The 22,909-nt window shown below is 40.0% G+C and overlaps 1 protein-coding gene across 1 annotated transcript in view; it reads right to left on the bottom strand.

The window, feature by feature from the left end:
- The window catches only part of PXDNL (peroxidasin-like), a 371,164-nt gene that overhangs the window by 57,216 nt on the left and 291,039 nt on the right, over positions 1 to 22,909 (bottom strand). The window contains exons 18-19 of the mRNA XM_011962239.1: positions 7,891 to 8,025; positions 5,167 to 5,375 (exon numbers count right to left, since the gene is read on the bottom strand). Coding sequence (XP_011817629.1) covers positions 5,167 to 5,375; positions 7,891 to 8,025 — 344 coding nt within the window. The remainder of the gene's footprint in view (positions 1 to 5,166; positions 5,376 to 7,890; positions 8,026 to 22,909) is intronic.

Below are 22,909 nucleotides of genomic sequence, written 5' to 3'. Positions count from 1 at the left end.
CCCTCAAGGATCCCTGGAGATTCTGAGGAGGTTGATAGAGCTTCTATTGTATTTATATGGTGGCTCAAGCCACCATATTTATTTGAAACTTGATAGTCTGACCTCAACCAGCTTAAGGGCCCAGGAATCATTAAGAAGTAGTATAGGTTGGGCACGGTGGCTCACGCCTGTAATCCCAGCACTATGGGAGGCCGAGGCGGGTGGATCACAAGGTCAGGAGATTGAGACCATCCAGGCCAACATGATGAAACCCTGTCTCTACTAAAAATACAAAAATTAGCTGGGTGTGGTGGCGTGTGTCTGTAGACCCAGCTACTTGGGAGGCTGAAGCACAAGGATCACTTGAACCCAGGAGACAGAGGTTGCAGTGAGCCAAGATCACACCACTGCACCCAGCCTGGCAACAGAGCAAGACTCCGTCTAAAAAAAAAAAAAAAGAAAAGAAAGAAATTCACATAAAAATAAACAAGTATGTTGCTGCTGGGTAAATGATGAAACCGTTTCAATTCAGTGGTAAGCCTGGGATGCTCACCCTCACCATTGTTAACACATAGCATTTGCAGAGAGCTCATACAGATCGATTAAAGGACAAAGACCATGAACACACAATGCACACAGCCAATCCCCAAAACCAAAAACCATGGAAACAGCTGTTTAAACATACTAACAGAGAAATGAAAATTAAAATGAGCTTAAGATAATTAAGTTTTTACTCACTGCACTATCAAAAAACCGAGGACTATATTACCAATTGCTGGTTGGGAAATAAAGTGGGTATTAATATAATTGTTCGTGGAATCGTCATGTTTATCTTTTTAGAAATAAATATGACAACACTTTTTTTTCATTAAAAAGCCTGTATCCTGTACCTCAGCAACCTTGCTTTGGGAATTCTATAAGAACCTAGCCTATGGAAATATAAGTCCTCATATGCAAAGTATGACTGTATAAATGTTGGTATATACAATCCTATCCATTAAACACTAAGCAATATTTTAAAGGAATTACTTATATAAGAAATACATAGAATGACTTGAGGAAAGTTATAAAAACAATGCACGACAATGGAAGTAGTTAAGGGCAGAAAGGAAAACAAAAACACCACGCTGTTTTAGAATGGTCTCTAGTTTCTGTGAAGAGAAACTGAAATTCATGGGTTAAAAACTGTGGGTAGGGCCAGGTACAGTGGCTCATGTCTGTAATCTCAGCATTCTGGGAGGCCGAGATGGATGGATTACCTGAGGTCGGGAGTTCGAGACCAGCCTGACCAACACGGAGAAACCTTGTCTCTACTAAAAATACAAAAATTAGCCAGGCCTGACGGTGCATGCCTGTAATCCCAGCTACTCGGGAGGCTGAGGCAGGAGAATCGTTTGAACCCAGGAGGCAGAGGCTGCGGTTAGCTGAGATCACGCCATTGTACTCTAGGCTGGGCAACAAGAGCAAAACTCCACCTCAAAACAAAACAAAAACAAAACAAAAACAGTGGATAACAAACTTCTTCATTGAACATAATAAATGACATGAAAAATGCAAACCAAATCTTTAACACCCCAACTTTTTCCAGTTTGATTACCCATACAAACCCATAGTCTTACAGCTAAGTGACACAAATCCTAGCTCCATTATTTAGATCTCATGCCTTCTACCTTCAAAGAATAACAAGATATAGTGATGTAAATCTTGATTGTATTTATATTATCACTGTTTAAACAGACTCAGAGTCCATTTCAATGTGTTTAGGAATTTAGGAGAAGAGTTTCTCCAGGATTTTTAAAAAACGTAGTTAAATTTGGAAGATGCTGATATCAGTATTAACCAGTAGGCTATTATTCATGGGAAACAAAAATGAAAAAAAAAATAGCCCTGTTGAAAATAAAATTATTCTATAAAAGCAACATAAAGAGCTGAGGGTCAATTTAATCATACATTTCATTCTAACAAAATGAACCACTAGGACTGCTTGGAGTGGCCCTTTACATCCCCAACGGAGGTCTCTATTTTACTCTAGGATAATGCTAGTTAAAACAACTAAATCCGCTGGGCATGGTGGCTCATGCCTGTAATTACAGCAATTTGGGAGGCTGAGGTGGGCGGATCACTTGAGATCGGGAGTTCAAGACCAGCCTGGCCAACATGGTGAAACCCTGTCTCTACTAAAAATACAAAAATTAGCCAGGCGTAATAGTGTGGGCCTGTAATCCCAGCTACTCGGGAGGCTGAGGCCGGAGAATCATTTAGAACCCAGGAGGCAAAAGTTGCAGTGAGCTGAGATTGCACCACTGCACTCCAGCCTAGGCGACAGAGAGAGACTGTTTCAAAATCAATCAATCAATCAATCATTTAAGCACCATCGCTTATTTTAATCTGAGAGTGAGATTAGCAAAGGAGAGGGAAGAAATCTATTAATACAACATGAATGAACACACAACAAAGACAAGTGTACTGAGTAGTGACATAGTTTCTAGGTCTTTTAACACACCTTCTCTGTATGGGAAATTCACAACTTCAGGTCTCAGGGATGGACTCATTGGAGTCAAACCAGCACTTCTCAACTGCCTTAATTAACTTAAACCATTAAAATGTATACCCTATCTGAAACTACGGAGCCACAGTCTAGAAACTAGTTCCTCAGAGATCTGAGTGTTTCAGCATGCCCCTAATCTACATAGAGCAATGTTTCTGTTAATTGGGAAGTGTAAGAAGCCCATCCCATAAGAAAGTGGTCCACTTTTGAGCAGTTACTAAACACCTTTTTTTAAGCCACTCATTTTAAACTGTCTTTTAATTTTTCTGAAAAATCCATGCTTGTTAGTCAAAAAGTACACAGAAAAATACACGTGTATCCATTTGTAATGGTTCTCATTACAAACATTACATTATGGTTGGAACTACATAAGGCATATTCATATCCTTATGTAATTTTGCTACTGACATGACTTCTGAGCATTTTTATAGTGCCATAAAAAAAAAAAAACTGTATTTTCGTGTTCAATTAAGTAGTAGATGTTTACTACTGGCTTATTCATTTCCAGAGATTTATAAAGACACTCACAGAGAAAGAGTATTATTATTCATTGGGACCACAGATCTTGATAAGAACACTGCATAAACTCAAGACCCCAACCCACTCCTGGTCTGTTACATCCTTGCATTGCATTTTCCATAACAAACGTTGCCCACAGCAGACGCATTACCATTTAAATAACCAGAGGAGCCCTCCTCCTCTGAGTCTTCAATGTCGGCAATGGGGGGAGGGCAGCAGAGGAACCACCCTTGGTGGGGGCCTGCTTGCTGTCTCTGTGCCATGCACCTACCCTACAGGTGCTACCAGGTGGCGGTGGGCACAGAGGAAAGAGCCAAGTCCTTCAGGTCAGCTGTGGAACCTTAGAAAATGTATTTAGTTTCCAGGAGCCTTATTTTCCTCATATGTAAATCAGGGATAATAACACCCACCTTGAAAGACTCAGGACAATTATATGAGCTAAGTGTTTCCATGAATCACCTATCACATGGCCAGAGGTGAGAAGAGCTAGAAATGGTATGTGTCAGTATAAGGGGCACCCAGCCCTGGCCTCTACACGGAGCCATTGCTTCCTTGCAGGGCACCACTCTGGTCAGCACAGCCCATACCCTGCCATGCCATCTATCTCTCCCTCTGCTCACCAGGCCCTATGTCCCATCCCAGGGACACTGGAGAAGAAGCAAAGGAGTGTTAGTAGTTGCCATTAATATGGTTTATATACTGTTCCCTGTTCCCCCAACATTCTGAAGAGGGGGGACTATCTCATTATTCCTGGATTTAATCACCAAGAACTTGAGGTAAGGAAAAGAATGCCGCCCTCGCTGCAGTACCACATTCCTTTTTGCTGTGTCCAATAAAGCACCACCGCAGTGAAAAAGACAACCTTGACTCAGATGTCATTGAGTCTGGCTCTGTCACCCAGGCTGGAGGCACGATCTGGACTCACCACAACCTCTGCCTCCAGGGTTCAAGTGATTCTCCTGCCTCAGCCTCCCAAGTAGCTGGTATTACAGGTGCCCACCACCACGCCTGGCTAAATTTCATATTTTTAGTGGAGACAGGGTTTTGCTATGTTGGCCAAGCCTGTCCTCAAGCAATCCACCCACCTTGGCTTCCCGAAGTGCTGGGATTATAGGTGTGAGCCATCGCACGCAGCCAGTGTTCTATCACGCTTCTAGCAGTAGCTTTCAATTTCCTCCCCTGACCACAAATCTCTAGTACTACTTAGGTACTCAGAACGATCATTTCAGTCCTAGAGAACATCAGAACTCCCAGACCCATGGCCACTACATGGAGCAGGTATGAAGCTGTGGTGGCACTTGTGTCATTTGCGTCCAGAGGAGCTGCAAGTATCCTCCATGTGACAGACACCTGTGACATCTTACCTGTGAAGACGTCAGCATGTTCTGCTTGAGAACCATCAAGTCCTCAGTTCACCTCTAGGTTTCAACAAACGATACATCTTTTCTCTGGCCCTGGCTCCACCACTTACGCATATTTGGACTTTGAGAAAGTCGTCTAATATTTTTGAGCCATACTTTCATCAAAGGAGAAAGAAATCCACATTTCTAAAGGGATATTGTGAGAACAAAACAGATGCTTATAGAAGCACCTTAAGGAAAGTTTGGTTCATAAACAGTGATGTTGTAGATACCACCAATTCTGTTGTGCCATTAGGGAAAGTTTTTTCCTGACTCTATCAAAATTTCTTTGTACTTCCAGTGAGCACTACTGCCACATCTTATAAAGAATGAATAGTCTAAGTTAGCCAAGTTACTATCAACTTTCATTTCTCTCTTGTTAGATGAACACCAAGAAGTAGATATAGTCAGTACCAAGCGATTGGCGTTTGATCTTTGTTGTAGAAATCTGAAATGCAGTAAGAAGGCAGAGGCCAGTTTTGCCAGCAAGTGTCCCCATTCTAACAAGGTTAATGTGGAATGGAAGAGGATGGGCAGGTTGGGAGCCTCTGTTTTTCCTGGTGTCCACCCCTTCATCATCCATCAGATTTCCAAAAGGAAAGTTCTGTGTTGTTGGCTTTTTGTGTATCTTTGTTTAAATCACATCTTTGATACTGAAAACAATTCAAGTGCATGAACATGCACATCAATCCAGGTCGCACTCATTGCATTATTACTGACCTGCACAGCAGTCTTGCCACACTCGCAGGTCCACCTTTGGGATCTCACTGCAGCTCAGGTAATCCTGTGGGTATTCTGCCTTTACAAAGACATCAGCCTGCACTTGCTGAATGCTGTCACCATTGTCACAAAGCACTCGGCCCAGGGACGCCTGCTTCAGCTGAGTGAGTTGTGCCGGGGTAAATACTCCAGGATTTTCATACCAGAACCTGATAGCCAACAAAAAAAGCATTGTCGTGGGTCTGTGGCCTGAGAACTCAGCTGCATGTCAAACAGCCACAATGCACCAAGAAGAGCTCAACATAAAAGACGCATACTGAAAGTATTATGCTTGTTCTCCAACTGAATATCCTTTTAATTCCCTCCAATATTTACAACATTCTTAAATCCCATGCTTCCAAACTGTCTTCACTTTCTACCTCAAGCTTTACAAAAGGATTCAAAGGAAAGTTTTCTAAGGTTTTCTCCCAAAAAAGAAAAGTCTATTATTACATTTTTAAAATGTTCATATATATATTTATGTATTTATTTATTTTGAGATGGAGTCTCACTCACTCTGTAGCCCAGGCTGGAGTGCAGTGCCAGGATCTCAGCTCACCGCAACCTCCACCTCCAGTGTTCAAGCAACTCTCCTGCCTCAGCCTCCCGAGTAGCTGGGATTACAGGCTCCCGTCATCATGCCTGGCTAATTTTTATATCGTTAGTAGAGACGGGGATTTGCCATGTTAGCCAGACCAGTCTCAAACTCCTGGCCTCAAGTAATCTGCCCACCTTGGCCTCCCACAGTGTTGGGATTACAGTCATGAGCCACCGCACTTAGCCCTATTACTACATTTAAATTCTATGAACTAACCTTAGAAATTGTCTGAGCAAGGTAATATTAATATGTTTGCCTACAAAGAGAGTACCACTTTTGATAATTAATATATACTATTTGGTTATATCTATCAATTAACTAGAATAAGTACATTCAATTTTAAATGAAAGGATATGATCAATTTTAAATAAAAGATTAAAGTCAATATTTGAGTTAATTCAGTAAAGTCAATCCTTGGGTTTAATCATTCAGTAAATATTTGAATACCATATGCCAAGCACTTTTTTATACTGGGTATAGAACAGGAAATTAAGATGGTAAGCAAAAGGACTTCTTACCACTCTCTTGATGTTATGGACTGAGCTGTGTCCCCCTAAAATGTATATGTTAAAGTCCTATGCCCCAGTACCTTCGAAGGTAACTCTATTTGGAGATAGGGCCTTTACATAGGTATTTCGGGTAAAAATAGATCATATGGGTGAGCCCTAACCCAGTATGACTGGTGTCCTTATAAGAAAAGGAAATGTGGACATAGAGACAGATCGATGACCAAGTGAAGACCCAGAGAGAAGATGCTGTCTACAGGCTGGAAGAGACACCCTAGTAGGAATCAGCTCTGCTGATGCCTTGATCAGCATCTAACCTCCAGAATTGTGAGAATAAAAAATTTCTGTTGTTTAAGCTATCCAGGCTGTGTGACTTTGTTACAATAGCCTAGCAAACTAATATATATGGGGAAGACAGCTTACCCCCCAAACTGAAGCTTTTTCAATTATTTTCAGCCTTTGACTACATGTATTCTTCAACTACTGCCAATTGAGCATATTAACCCAATTGCGTTGGTAAAGAAATTCAATGTTAAAAATGATTTTAAGGAAATATACTATTAATTGTTACCAATGTGCAATAAAGGGAATTAAGTCCTTTGCTACTTTCTCTATAATTTCTAAGTGGAAGAGATTTGAAAGGAAATTTAAAGAATAATTTTTATTGTAATTTTAATTAAAAACTAAGCTCTGGGCTTTGTTTCAAGTCTTATATACATTATCTCTGCAATACTACAAAAGGTTATATTGTCAAATAGATTTATAAGATTCCTAGATCTTACTCAACACTAAACTTTACTAATGATTCAGAAGATACTATGCCCTGGAACATACCAGATCCCAAGCAATAGAAGAGCACATGTCCACTCAGGAGAGGATGCTTAGGTTTGTGTTTCCTGGTTTTTATTCATGGTTAGTTTTGGAACAGTAAAGAGATTACATGACTAACTTACATTCTCCAGCCCGCTGTTTCCCATTATTTCATGATTAAATTTATTTACAATGAACACTTTAGGTAAATCAAGAAATTTTAGAGAAGAGTTCCCAGTTATCTTTCCACTCGTAAATGCCCTCATAATGTAATTTTACAAGGAGATCTGGTCTAGGGTCAGCAGGTCTTCCTCCATGAGAATGAAGGGAGAGAATCTCAAGGCTGCTCTCAATTCTTTCCTTCTCAACATCACTGAAGGTTGCAGACATCCTATGGAATAGGTATAATTGTTATTTACAGATGAGGAACCTGTTTCCAAGTGATACATGTCCAAAGTTAAACAGCTGTGAGTGGTGAGACTCAGATTCAAGCACAACGTAGTCCATCTAGCTGTCAATCTCTTAATCACCCACTTCTATTGCTTTTTGAGAAATTCTGTTTCTTCTCCTCTTACAAAGATTTACAAAAATAAATACTATCTGATAATATTGGTGATTACAAAAGTTCTGTCACCAAATGATGTCTGATATTTATTATACTCAATATGCATTAAATCATAAAAAATGTGAATCACAATAGGTTATACATATACATTTCAGGTCAAAAATAACTTCTGTGATGTTTAGTAAGTATAACAGATAATCCTTCACCTATCTCCATCTCTTAGCCGCTGAAACTGGGTAACAAACAGGCACATAAGTGTTGGTCCCACTCTCGTACCAGGAATCAGGTCTTCAACCATAAGGGCAGGCCAGAGGTCAATGTCACCTGGAGAGCCATACAACCTGGAACAGAGACAGGCAGACAGCACATGTCTGATACCAGAAGTGGATTGAAAATATTCCTTTTATGAATGACACCAAGCATTATTTTATCCACACAAAAATAGAAAAGTAGATATGATTATTACTGTGTGCTCATTTCATAGGGGAAAGCACTGAGATGAAGGAACCCTCAGGGATCACTGCACAGGCAGGGTCATAACCTATCCAAGGACATATGACATGAAGCCTCATGCAATGTCCCCTATGCAATTCTTTATAATTATTCTCTAAGCATATGGAATATAACTGTGTGTGTGTGTGTGTGTATATATATATATATATATATATGCAACTATCTGTGTTATGCTCATGTATAAATGCATCTAGCTAATTCCTTCAGAAATACATAGAAAATTAACAATTCAGCATTGAGAAATGTGCACATCAGTGTATATGCTAGGTATGCTAAAAAGTAAAAAGTCAGAAGAAAATAGTAATTTGAGGAGATGATAAGATAATAAGTGTTAGGTAAGTTTCTCTTGCTAAAAAGGCAGTTAAGTATTTGATCTAAGATTTAAAGCAATTTTTAAAAACAACAAACAAACAAAAAAGCACAATGCAAATGTTGATTATAAGCCAACAGCCGTGGCTCAGTACTCACTTAGAGAAAGAAAATATGATCCATATCCTTGACACTCCTAGTAGGAGTCACTCTTATTTTTTTTTTTTTTCTCTGTACTCTAATGATAAATGTGACACCAACTTAAATTGTCCCTTATTTTATTTTATTTCATACATATGATTCCCTAAACTACAAATAGTTCAGTTTGCATGTTTTAACCTTGTCACAAATGGAAATATAGTGTTCATACTTCCTTTTTCTCACTCAGCAGTTTACTTGGCGACGCAATTGTGTGGTTGCATACATTTGTACCTTCTTCATTTTGTCTGCTCTATAATAAACAGTCTATTATTGGAAACCATTCCAATTTAGTTTAGTTACACTGGTGATGAACACTTGTGAGGTTTTCAACTTTTACATTAACATTCTCTACATGTCTCTTCATATGCACAAGAGTTTCTCTAGACTAGGCATCAGCAAATTTTTACCACAAAGAGCCAGAGAGACAGTATTTTCAGCTTTGTGGGACAACTGTGGGTTCTGTTGCAACTACCCAACTCCTGTTTTGCATAAAAGCAGCCATAGACAACATATAAAAAAATAGACATAGTTGTGTTCCAATAAAACTTTATTTACAAAATTAGGAAAGTAGGTCAGATTTGGCCAATTGGCTGTGGTTTGCGGGTCCCTGCTCTAGATTATGTTGCGCAAGAGCTAGAATTCTGAGTGCAGAGTATAATATCTTCAATTTTAATAGTTAATGCCAAACTGCTATCCAAAATTTATGTATGATTCATATTCCCATAATGAGTATACAGAATTACTCTGTGATACATATCCATATGTATAGACAATGCCAAACTGCTATCCAAAATAGATGTACAATTCATACTTCCACAAGAAGCATATCAAAACTCTCAATGCCACCTGGAGAGCCATACAACCTGGGACAGACAGGCATATTATTCCTTGACGCTGTAACTTATTCCATTTTACTTTATTTTGTTAGTCAACTCTCATCACTGCTGCCCTTCCCCGCTTTCTCCTTCTTGGTTTCCATCTTCATTGTCCTCTTATTTATCTTCATCTGGCTCCTTTTTGCTGCCACGTCTGCTCCTCTTCCTCTGCCTCCTCCTCCTCCTTTCTTTTCTTAATTTCTGATAATAGGTGGACTTTTTAGATTTCCAAGTGCTTGCTTGAATGTTTAAGGGCCGTTTAATTCAGGTGTGAATGTTGTGTTATTGTTTCCTCCTGTTTCAATTCTTTTTTTGAGAGATTTTTCCTGAAATATTTTGATTTGCATTTCTGTTTTCTTGTTACATAGCTTTATTTGAAATTGGTCTCTCCCTCTCTTTTAATTCCGATGCGTTTTCATGAAATGAATTTCTGGTTCAATAGCATACTTTTCTATCACTATAGGGAAGTGCAGTCTTTTTGATGACTGCTTTGGTGGTGATGGGGAAAAGTGGGAGTTAAAATGTTTTGTTTCTCTTTAAGTGCTAGACCATCCTTAATTTAATTTCATTCTGCTTTCATGTCACTATCAAATCTGAAGGGGCACTCTACCCTTTCTCTACTTACCTCCTTCTTCCACCCCCACCCCCCAAAAAAAAAGCCATCTCTGGACACTCTCAGATTTGTAACTGGTGTTGATAACTCCCAGGTTTCCAGAATTTCATTTGACAACTTAATACTTGGTTCTGGAGATTTTCCTTCCAAAGGATTTTTTTTTTCTTTTTCTTTCTTTCTTTTTTTTTTTTTTTTTTTTTTAGACAAGGTCTCACTTTGTTGCCCATGCTGGACTGCAGTGGTGCAATCATACCTCACTACAGCTTCAAGCTCCTGTGCACAAGGGCTCCTCTCGGCACAGCACCATCCTTTTCTACATTTTACTTTCCCTCCTTCCCATTCCTTTGTCCATGGAGATTTTTCTAATTAACGTACCCTTCTTTTCCCCAAACCCACAATGTCAGGCCTCTGAGCCCAAGCTAAGCCATCATATCCCTAGTGACCTGCACGTATATATCCGGATGGCCTGAAGTAACTGAAGAGCCACAAAATAAGTGAAAATAGCCTTGATGACATTCCACCATTATGATTTGTTTCTGCCCCACCCTAACTGATCAATGTACTTTGTAATCTCCCCTACCCTTAAGAAGGTTCTTTGTAATTCTCCCTACCCTTGAGAATGTACTTTGTGGAATCCAGCCCCTGCCCACAAAACATTTGCTCCTAACTCCACCGCCTATCCCCAAACTTGTAAGAACTAATGATAATCGCACCATGCTGGCTGCCTCCTTTTTTGGACTCAGCCCCCCCTGCACCCAGGTGAAATAAACAGCCTTGTTGCTCACACAAAGCCTGTTTGGTGGTCACTTCACATGGACACACATGAGACATTTGGTGCCAAAGACCCGGATCAGCGGGACTCCTTTGGGAGATCAGTTCCCTGTCCTCACCCTCACTCCATGAAGAGGTCCACCTACAACTTCAGGTCTTCAGACCAACCAGCCCAAGGAACATCTCACGGATTTTACATCAGGTAAGAGGTTGGAGAAATCTCTTCTCCAACCTCTCTCACTATCCCTCAACCTCTTTCTCCTTTCAGTCTTGGCGCCACTGTCCAATCTCTCCCTCCTCTTAATTTCAGTACCTTTCCTTTTCTGGTAGAGACAAAGGAGACGTGTTTTATCCGTGGATTCAAAACTCTGGCGCCAGTCACGGACTTGGGAAGACAGTCTTCCCTTGGTGTTTAATCACATGGGGATGCCTACTTGATTATTCACCTACATTTCAGAGGTGTCTGACCACATGGGGATGCCTGCCTTGGTCTTTCACTCTTAGCAGCAAGCACCGCTTTTCTGGGGAGCAAACAACCCCTGATCCCTTCTCGCCATGTCTCCACACCTTCTCCACTTTCCTGGGGAGCAAGCACTCCCCACCCCTTCTCTCTGTGTCTCTACCCCTTTTCCAGTTTCCTGGGGGACAGGCATCTCCCACCCCTTCTCCACTTTCCTGGGGGCAAGCACCCCCCACCCTTTCTTCACTTTCTTGAGGGACAAGCCCCTCTCACCCTGTTTCCACTTTCCTGGGGTGGGGCAAGCACCCCCACCCCTTCTCTCAATGTCTCTACCCTTCTCTTTAAACTTGTCTCCTTCACTAAAGGCAACCTTCCACCCTCCATTCCTCCTTCTTCTCCCTTAGCCTGTGTTCTCAAGAACTTAAAACCTCTTCAACTCTTGCCTGACCTAAAATCTAAGCTTCTTATTTTCTTCTGCAATGCTGCTTGACCCCAATACAAACTCGACAGTGGTTCCAAATAGTTAGAAAATGGCACTTTCGATTTTTCCATCCTACAAGATCTAAATAATTCTTCTCGTAAAATGGGCAAACGGTCTGAGGCGCCTGACGTCCAGACATTCTTTTACACATTAGTTCCTCCCTAGTCTCCGTTCCCAGTGCAACTTGTCCCAAATCTTGCTTCTTTCCCTCCCGCCTGTCCCTTCAGTGCCAACCCCAAGCGTCTCTGAGTCTTTTGAATCTTCCTTTTCTATGGACCCATCTGACCTCTCCTCTCCTCCCGAGGCTGCTCCTCGCCAGGCTGAGCTAGGTCCCAATTTTTTCTCAGCCTCCACTCCCCCACCCTATAATCCTTTTGTCATCTCCCCTCCTCACACCCGGTCTGGCTTGCAGTTTTGTTCCGCGACTATCCCTCCCTGACCTGCTGCCCAGCAATTTCCTCTTAAAAAGGTGGCTGGAGCTAAGGCATAGTCAAGGTTAATGCTCCATTTACTTTATCCAACCTCTCACAAATCAGTTAGCGTTTAGGCTCTTTTTCATAAAATACAAAAACCCAATCCAATTCATGGCCTGTTCAGCAGCAACCCTGAGACGCTTTACAGCCCTATACCCTAAAAGGTCAGAAGGCCGTCTTATTCTCAATATTTTATTTTATTACCCAATCTGCTCCCGACATTCAATAAGCTGTAAAAATTAAATTCCAGCTCTCAAACACCACAAGACTTAATTAACCTTGCCTTCAAGGCGTACAATAATACAGTAGAGGCAGCCAAGTAGCAACTTATTTCTGAGTTGCAATTCCTTGCCTCCAGCCACATCTCTAGCACACAAGAACCCCAGACACCTGAACCGCAGCTGCCAGGGGTTCCTCCAGAACCTCCACCCCCAGGAGCTTGGTACAAGTGCTGGAAATCTGGCCACCAGGCCAAGGAATGCCTGCAGCCCCAGATTCCTCCTAAGCCATGTCCCATCTGTATGGGACTCCACTGAAAATCGGACTGTTCAACTCACCTGGCAGCCACTCCCAGAGCCCCTGGAACTCTGGCCCAAAGCTCTCTGACTGACTCCCTCCCAGATCTTCTCAGCTTAGCAGCTGAAGACTGACACTGCCCGATCACCTCGGAAACCTACAGGACCAACACAGACGCTTTGGGTAACTCTTACAGTGGAGGGTAAGTCTGTCCCCTTCTTAATCAATATGGAGGCTACCCACTCCACATTACCTTCTTTTCAAGGGCCTGTTTCCCTTGCCTCCATAACCATTGTGGGTATTGACGGCCAGGCTGCTAAACCTCTTAAAACTCCCCAACTCTGGTGCCAACTTGGACAATATTCTTTTATGCACTCCCTTTTAGTTATCCCCACCTGCCCAGTTCCCTGTTTTGATCGAGACATTTTAACTAAATTATCTGCTTCCCTGACTATTCCTGGACTACAGCCACATCTCACTGCTACCCTTCTTCCCAACCCAAAGCCTCCTTCTCATCTTCCTCTCATATCCTTCCACCTTAATCCAAAAGTATATAGGATACCTCTACTTCCTCTTTGGTGACAAATGATGCACCACTTACCATCCCATTAAAACCTAATCACACTTACCATGCTCAGTGTTGATATCCCATCCCACAGCATGCTTTAAAAGGATTAAAGCCTGCTATCACTGGCCTGTTACAGCCCGGCCTTTTAAAGCCTATAAACTCTCCTTACAATTCCCCCATTTTACCTGTCCAAAAACCAGACAAGCCTTACAGGTTAGTTCAGGATCTGCACCTTATCAACAAAATTGTCTTGCCTATCCACCCCGTGGTGCCAAAGCCATGTACTTTCCTATCCTCAATACCTCCCTCCACAACCCCTCCATAACCCATTATTCTATTCTGGATCTCAAACATGCTTCCTTCACTATTTCTTTGTACTCTTCATCCCAGCCTCTCTTTGTTTTCACTTGGACTGACCCTGACACCCATCAGGCTCAGCAAATTACCTGGGCTCTACTGCCACAAGGCTCTGCGGACAGCCCCCATTACTTCAGTCAAGTCCAAATTTCTTCCTTGTCCATTATCTATCTCAACATAATTCTTCATGAAAACACATGCTCTCCCTGCTGATCGTGTCTGACTAATCTCCCAAACCCCATCCCCTTCTACAAAATAACAGCTCCTTTCCTTCCTGGGCATGGTAGGATACTTTCGCCTTCAGAACCTGGTTTTGCCATCCTAACAAAACCATTATATAAACTCACAAAAGCAAACCTAGCTGACCCCATAGATCCTAAATACTTTTGCCACTCCTCTTTTTGTTCCTTAAAAACAGCCCTAGAAGCTGCCCCCACACTAGCTGTCCCTAACTCATCCCAACTATTTTCATTACACACAGCCAAAGTGCAGGGCTATGCAGTTCGAGTTCTTATGCAAGAGCCAGGACCATGCCCTGTAGCCTTTCTGTCCAAGCAACTTGACCTTACTGTTTTAGCCTAGCCCTCACATCTGTGTGCGGTGGCTGCTGCTGCCCTAATACTTTTAGAGGTCCTCAAAATCACAAACTATGCTCAACTCACTCTCTACAGTTCTCATAACTTCCAAAATCTATTTTCTTCCTCACACCTGACACATATACTTTCTGCTTCCCGGCTCCTTCAGCTGTACTCACTCTTTGTTGAGTCTCCCACAGTTACCATTGTTCCTGGCCCAGACTTCAATCCGGCCTCCCACATTATTCCAGATACCACACCTGACCCCCATGACTGTATCTCTCTGATACACCTGACATTCATTCCATTTCCCCATGTTTCCTTCTTTCCTATTCCTCACCCTGATCACACTTGGTTTATTGATGGCAGTTCTACCAGGCCTAATCACCACTCACCAGCAAAGGCAGGCTATGCTATAGTACCACATCTATCATCAAGGCTACTGCTCTGCCCCACTCCACTACCTCTCAGTAAGCTGAACTCACTGCCTTAAGTTGAGCCTTCACTCTTTCAAAGGGACTACATATCAATATTTATACTGACTCTAAATATGTCTTCCATATCCTGCAACACCATGCTGTTATATAGGCAGAAAGAAGTTTCCTCACTATTCAAGGGTCCTTCATCATTAATGCCTCTTTAATAAAAACTCTACTCAAGGTTGCTTTACTTCCAAAGGAAGCTGGAGTCATTCACTGCAAGAGCCATCAAAAGGCATCAGATCTCATTGCTCAGGGCAATACTTATGCTGATTAGGTAGCTAAAAAGCAGTTAGCATTCCAACTTCTGTCCCTCATGACCAGTTTTTCTCCTTCTTATCGGTCACTCCCACCTACTCTTCCACTGAGACTTCCACCTATCAATCTCTTCCCACACAAGGCAAATGGTTCTTTGACCAAGGAAAATATCTCCTTCCAGCCTTATAGGCCCATTCTATTCTGTCATCATTTCATAACCTCTTCTATGTAGGTTGCAAGCCACTAGTCTGCCTCTTAGAATCTCTCATTTCCTTTCCATCATGGAAATCTATCCTTAAAATATCACTTCTCAGTGTTCCATCTGCTATTCTACTACTCCTCAAGAATTTCTCAGGTCCCCTCCCTTCCCTACGCATCAAGCTCGGGGATTTGCCCCCACCCAGGACTGGCAATTTGTCTTTACTCACATGCCTTGAGTTAGGAAACTAAAATACCTCTTGATTTGGGTAGACAGTTTCACTGGGTGGGTAGAGGCCTTTCCCACAGGGTCTGAGAAGGAAATTTCTTCCCTTCTGTCAGACATAATTCCTCGGTTTGGCCTTCCCACCTCTATGCAGTCTGATAGCAGATCAGCCTTTATTAGTCAAATCACCCAAGCAGTTTTTCAGGCTCTTGGTATTCAGTGAAACCTTTATATCCCTTACCCTCCTCAATCTTCAGGAAAGGTAGAACAGACTAATGGTCTTTACCTCACCAAGCTCAACCATCAACTTAAAAAGGACTGGACAATACTTTTACCACTTGCCCTCCTTGGAATTCAGGCCTGTCCTCAGAATGCTACAGGGTACATCTCGTTTGAGCTCCTATATGGACACTCCTTTTTATTAGGCCCCAGTCTCATTCCAGACACCAGACCAACTGGGACTGTGCCCCAAAAATCTTGTCATCCCTACTCTCTTCTGTCTAGTCATACTCCTATTCGCCGTTCTCAACTCCTCATAAATGCCCTGCTCTTGTTTACATTGCCGGTTTACACTGTTTTTCCAAGCCTTCACAGCTGATATTTCCTGGTGCTATCCCCAAACCGCCACTCTTAACTTCCTCTTAAAGTAAATAAATAATCTTTGCTGGCAGGGCTATGCTGAACCTTCTTGGGCACTCTCTAATTAGAAGTCCTGGGTCCTCCCAATTCTTAGTCCTTTAATACCTGTTTCTCTCCTTCTCTTATTCCGTTTAGTTTTTCAATTCATACAAAACTGTATCCAGGCCATCACCAATAATTCTATATGACAAACGTTTCTTCTAACAACCCCACAATATCACCCTTTACCACAAAATCTTCCTTCAGCTTAATCTCTCCCACTCTAGGTTCCCACGCTGCCCCTAATCCCTCTCAAAGCAGCCGTGAGAAACATCGCCCATTATCTCTCCATACCACCCCCAAAAATTTTCACCACCCCAAGACTTTACCACTATTTAGTTTTATTTTTCTTATTAATATAAGAAGACAGGAATGTCAGGCCTCTGAGCCCAAGCTAAGCCATCACATCTCTTGTGACCTGCACGTATACATCCAGATGGCCTGAAGCAACTGAAGATCCACAAAATAAGTGAAAATAGCCTTAACTGATGACATTCCACCATTGTGACTTGTTTCTGCCACACCCTAACTGATCATTGTACTTTGTAATCTCTCCCACCCTTAAGAAGGTGCTTGGTAATTCTTCCCACCCTTGAGAATGTACTTTGTGGGATCCATCCCCTTCCCGCAAAACATTGCTCCTAACTCCACCACCTATCCCAAAACCTGTAAGAAGTAATGATAATCCCACCACGATGGCTGCCTCCTTTTTTGGACTCAGCCCACCTACAAAGAGGTGAAATAAACACCCTTGTTGCTCACACAAAACCTTTTTGGTGGTCTCTTCACACGGACACACGTGAGACACACAAATTTCCAGGGAACGTGGAGTTTCAATGGCAGCTCCGAGAACTTGTTATTTTCAGACTTGCCATTGAAACTCATGCCATTTTCTGTCTCTTACTAATTCTGAAGGTATGAGTCATGTGTTATTTTGTGTTCTCTTTGTTGATCTTACAGATTCGGAGAAGGCTGTGGTGAGAGATTTAGAAATAAGGGACAATTATTTTCCTAGGGCTAACCTGAAAAAATGTCTTTTTCAAAATTTGTGGTAATCTGAGGAGTGTGAAATGGTGTTTCATTATGATTCTGGATTTTCCTAATGAATTATACAATTGAATATCTTCTACATGTTGATTGAAAATTTAGTTTTTTCTTATATGAAATGTGTATTTACACCTTTTACCTTTTTTTAATTTTTTTTTTTTTTTTGCTTACTGTTAATTCTCTACATATTCTGAATGCTAATACTGTGATCTATGTCCAAATGTATTCTTTGTATTTGTGGTGGATTATGTTGGATTCTCATGAAAATATTTTGTTAATCTTAAAGTCATTTTATCAATTTTTATATCAACTTTATAATTTTTTGTACCTTACTGAAAATTTCTTTCTTTCCCCAATGCCATAGAGATACTCTCTTTTATTTTTTGTGAAGTTAAAATTGTGCCTCTCAGATTTAAGTCCCCAATCTATCTGGAATTGAGTTTCATATAAGATATAAGATCAGAATCCATACTCCTTTTTAATCCAAGGGTAGCCAGTTGGTACCACACCACTTAGTGAACGTGTTCTCACTTCTCACTGATGTTTCTTGCGACTCTTTCAAATATGATACTTCCATATATGAGCTGTTTTTCTTGTGGCTCTCTATTCTATTCTACTGTCCTAATTACTAAAAGCTTTATAGCAGTGCACTTGGCTTCCCTGGGCCACATTGAAAGAAGAAGAATTGTCTTGGGCCACACATAAAATACACTAACACTAAGAATAGCCGATGAGCTAAAAAAAAAAAAAAAGAAATCGCAAAAAAAAATCTCATAATGTTTTAAGAAAGTCTATGATCTGTGTTGGGCCACATTGAAAGCCATCCTGGGCTGCATGCCTCCCACAAGCCACAAGTTAGAAAAGTTTGCTTTATGGAAGGGTTGCTAACTGGAACATCAAGCCACCCTACTGTGTTCCTCTTGGCCATCAGCTTTACCAATTTAATTTTGTAATCAGCTGTTAATGCCACAAAGAAGCATTCTTCATTGGCATTACAATAAATATATCATTTGGGGGAAGCACTGACATATCAGTATTACGGAATCTTTCTACACCTAACATTTAATTAATGCTTACAATAGAATTTTGAGATGTTCTTTATTTAGTTAGGATGTTCCATTTTTCCTAGAATACTAAGAGCCTTTCTTAAATTCTAGAGAAATGTTGCATTTTACATGGATTGTTTTTTCTGCCAGTACTGAAATGATCACTTTTTACTTTGTATTCAGCTTATGACCTAAATTATATCAACACTTTGAAAATCTTGGACCAATTATATTACTGAAAAGAGCCTATTATGGTCATGTTATATATATGTATGTATATATGGCACTCAACTTGAGTTTTCAATGCTTTGTTTATAATTTTTATATACATTTATATGAGATGTTGTCTTGTAAATTTCCTTGCCTCGTACTGTTATTATTTATTTTAATATCAAAATGTTTTTAATATCAAAATGTTACTGGCCTGAGAAAGTAAGTTAGTGTTCCTTCTCTTGCATTCCCTAAATGACTCGATGGGCCTTTGGAACCACCCAAATTATATTTATAAGTGGAACACTAGGCTTGATTTTGTATAGCAGTTTTAGGTTCCCAGCAAAACTGAGTGAAAGATACAGAGATTTATCATACACCCCTGCATTACTTCTTTAAAATAAGTTTTAAAAAAAAAAAGGATATATTGATCTCTGAATGGCTAGAATTAAATTATTGCAGAATATGAGAAATAATAGTAATGGAAATCAAAAAGTTACATAGGGTCAGATTTATGTCTATGAACTGTAAGAGTCCAGAAAAAAAATAGTACTTAGAGGTTTTAGAAGTTAGAACGTTGAACTTTCCCAGAGAGTATAACCCTGGCTTTGTTAATTTCAGTTCTTCATCATTGATCTGTTTCTCATCTCTTAAATAATCCAGCTAAGCGTCAACTATTCCTGTCCTTATTGTTCTATATTACTTTACCATGGCTCACCACAGCAGGTCCAAGAAATGCTGGCAGTCTTTGTGCATATCCTATATAAGTAACTTATTAATCGTGTATAGCCTATGTTTGGAAAAATAAATCCTCTCCACTTTCCTCAGAGGGAAGTCCGAGATCTATAAGCTCTCAAAACATTTCTTATTAATTCATCTGCATTACTCTGGAGAATATCAATTCTATTTTTTAAAATTTTTTCAATTGTAGACATTGTAGCTCTTCTTTTGTGGTTATAATTGGTCACTAGTAAGATTATAAAGCAGCTTCTGTGTTAATAGCTTTGGGATGTCATTTCACTTGTCAACTTTCACCCCCAAACCTAATGTTAAATGTTTGTTCCATAACTTAAAATGATAATCCAATATAAGGCAGCATGGTTTTATGACTGCAAAGAGATTTGTAATCTGACATGGCATCTAAGGGGCACTGTCCCTGAAAGTGAGAATGACAATACACACCAAATCCCTTTCTATTGTATGCAGCAGCAAATACAAAGGGCGCTGGTACTTTTGGCCAGAATTTCCCTAAATGCAGACAGCATGAGAGAGTACTGCCCAAAGCAAGGCTGCAAACTGCCATCATAAAATCTCCTGGCTTTGGTAATGTACCATCTAACTGTGTTTAAATTTACCTTCTAACCTTTTCCATGGTTGCAAAACAAAAACACACGTGGAATAATAAGAGTAAACAGTCTAGCTATGTTTAAAAAAAAAAAGTGTGCTTTTGTCGGTATTTTGATATACGGAGAGTTGAAAGAAGATTTGCAGATCTTGAAACGAGCTATTTCATGCCATAAAGACCACAGTGTCAATTCATATCTAATTTCATAAATGACAGTTTGACTTAAACTCGGCTTTAGAAGGAAGGATAATAATAATAGCTTTCAATCAACTGGATCATTCACAGAGACACAAGGGCAGAGGTCCTGTATGGAATTTTTTCAGGGTTATACATGCTCACCTGATTCAGAGAGTGAAAGACAGACAGTGCAGCAATGTATGGTTTTAATGAAACAAATAAAAATCCTTCCCCAAAACACAAAGCAAAGGTTCTTTGTGATCAAGTGTCCTTGTGGAAAAGCTTTCTGAGAGACATCTGGATTTTCAGAGCAAATATGATCATTTAGTAGCTTTTAGAGAAAAAATATATTTGAAACATGTCCTTTGGCAAAAAAAGGCAAAATGCCCTTGTGTACTCTCACACAGAATAAAATTTCCTCTGCCTCAGGAAGACTGCATCCATTTAAGGGAAGTAAATGACATTTTACATCATAGAAATTAAAACAATGAAAGCATCCTATCCCACTAGCATGATTAGTCAGATCAGACACATGGCACAAAATAATCTTATGTTTACCAGCACTGAAATAAAGGTGAATGACCGAAATAAATAAATAAAATAAAAAATAAAAAATAAAAATCTTATGGTTAATTTGAGTCACTAACAACACCAGACAGAAAAATTGTTTCTTTACCTGGAAGAAAATTTTCCGAGAATAGTTTTTATTAAAAGCTATCTTGGGACTCTAGATGTTTCCTCAAAAATCTTAACGACATCATGTTTTTGTAAAAATAAATTTTTCTACAATTAAAAATGCATGCATTTTAGAAAACTATATGTAAAGCTCTATGTTAAAAAACATCTCTGTAACAGAAATAGCACAGAAAAGTAAACAAATGGGAAAAATGATTCAAGCGACTTTTATTTTTAAACAAGTATATAATACTATTCATTTATGGGAGGAGGAACTTTTCTTTCTACTACGACTTTAAAGGAGGAAAATAACCTAAGCTATTTATACAAGATTTTACATAGAACTAAAATGTAATAGTCATTAAATTTTCAAAAGCAGAATACAGAATATAGAACTCTGTAATTATGTCTAATAATAAAAATAATCATTTAAACTTTGTTTCATGATTAGAAGAAAAAGGAAAGAAGGGCTATAAATATAAGAAGAAAATTAAGAAAAAGAATCAAATCAATGAAGGCAGAGACATCAAGAACAAGACAGAGATAAGTCCAGGCAGTCATTGAGACTGAGATAGACTTCCACATAAGAAAAGAGACAGGTCCATATCCAATAAAAATTCACATGTATTGAACAGTAGCATATTTGAACAATACTTACATCATGATAGCTATTAACAATTAAATCATTTTTAATTCCAATGGATAAATTTACTTTTCACTGTCACCTTCAGGATGAAATACAAGCAAGTTTTTTAAAAGCTATTTTATTAAATCTACCTACATACAGTAACCTTTTGAAATCCTGGGCCTGAGACATGTTCTCCTTTTATTTAAAAGGTTGACTAAATAAACATCAAGTATTAAGGACACACAGTGTCCAGGTGAGACTACCCACATCATAACCACAGAAGCAGAAAAATAGCTAAAAAGGAAAAAAAAAAAAAAAACCACTTTCCACTGTGTATGACAATGTCATTAAATGTTATGTTTACACACTACATAAGATTAGTTAGCATACATTCTGGGTAAGTAATCTACAGTAATAAATCATGCTTTTAATTCCTGATTGAGAAGTTAAAGATTAACTTTCCATTCAATCCACATATTCTTAAGGGTTCCCTGAGTTTTCTAGCCACCAGTCTAGACTGAAAAAGGACTAATTAACAGCCCCCAATTTAAAGAGCATAGACCAGTCAGAAGGCATAAACAGATATTTAAAACATAAACTACATTTTTATACCGTGTGATACGGTTTGGCTGTGTCCCTGCCCAAATCTCATCTTGAATTGTAGCTCCCATAATTCCCATGTGCTGTGGGACGGATCTGATGGGAGATAACTGAATCGTAGGGTGGTTTCCCCCATACTGTTCCCCTGTTACTGAATAAGTCTCACAAGAGCTAATGGTTTTATAAGGGGTTTCTCCTTTCACTTGGCTCTCATCCTTTCTTGCCTGCCACCATGTAAGACATGCCTTTCACCTTCCACCATGATTGTGAGCCCTGCCAGCCAAGTGGAACTATAAGTCTATTAAACCTCTTTTTCTTTATAAATTACCCAGTCTCCGGTATGTGTTTATTAGTGGCATGGAAACGGACTAATAGACCATGGTATTGATAAAAAACAGATAATGAATAAAAGAATAGCTATCCATTGGTGGAATTCAAGACACTTAACAGAAATGTTGGGTGATTTATTCTTTTTTTTCTTTTTTTGACATCAGAGTCTTGCTCTGTCACCCAGGCTGGAGTGCAGTGGCATGATCTCAGCTCACCACAACCTCTGCCTTCCAGGTTAAAGCAATTCTTCTGCCTCAGCCTCCGGAGTAGCTGGGACTACGGGCGCATGCCACCATGCCTGGCTAATTTTTGTATTTTTAGTAGAATTGGGGTTTCACCATATTAGCCAGGCTGGTCTCGAACTCCTGACCTTGTGATCTGTCCTCCTTGGCCTCCCAAAGTGCTGGGATTACAGGCGTGAGCCACTGCGCCCAGTGGGGTTATTTATTCTAAGCTCAAAAATCACACCCCTATGTCATGATACTGGTAGTATTAAGATAGATGACTGATAGAAAAAGAGATAATGATAGATACAGAGAGATGACAGAGAATTAGAAACAAGTGACAGATGACTGATAAAGATAAGAGATAGAGATAGAAATAGATAATAGATATA

The sequence above is a fragment of the Colobus angolensis genome, unplaced genomic scaffold (assembly GCF_000951035.1).
Source record: "Colobus angolensis palliatus isolate OR3802 unplaced genomic scaffold, Cang.pa_1.0 Scaffold586, whole genome shotgun sequence".
NCBI classification, from domain to species: domain Eukaryota; kingdom Metazoa; phylum Chordata; class Mammalia; order Primates; family Cercopithecidae; genus Colobus; species Colobus angolensis.
This window is presented reverse-complemented; position numbering and strand designations above follow the sequence as displayed.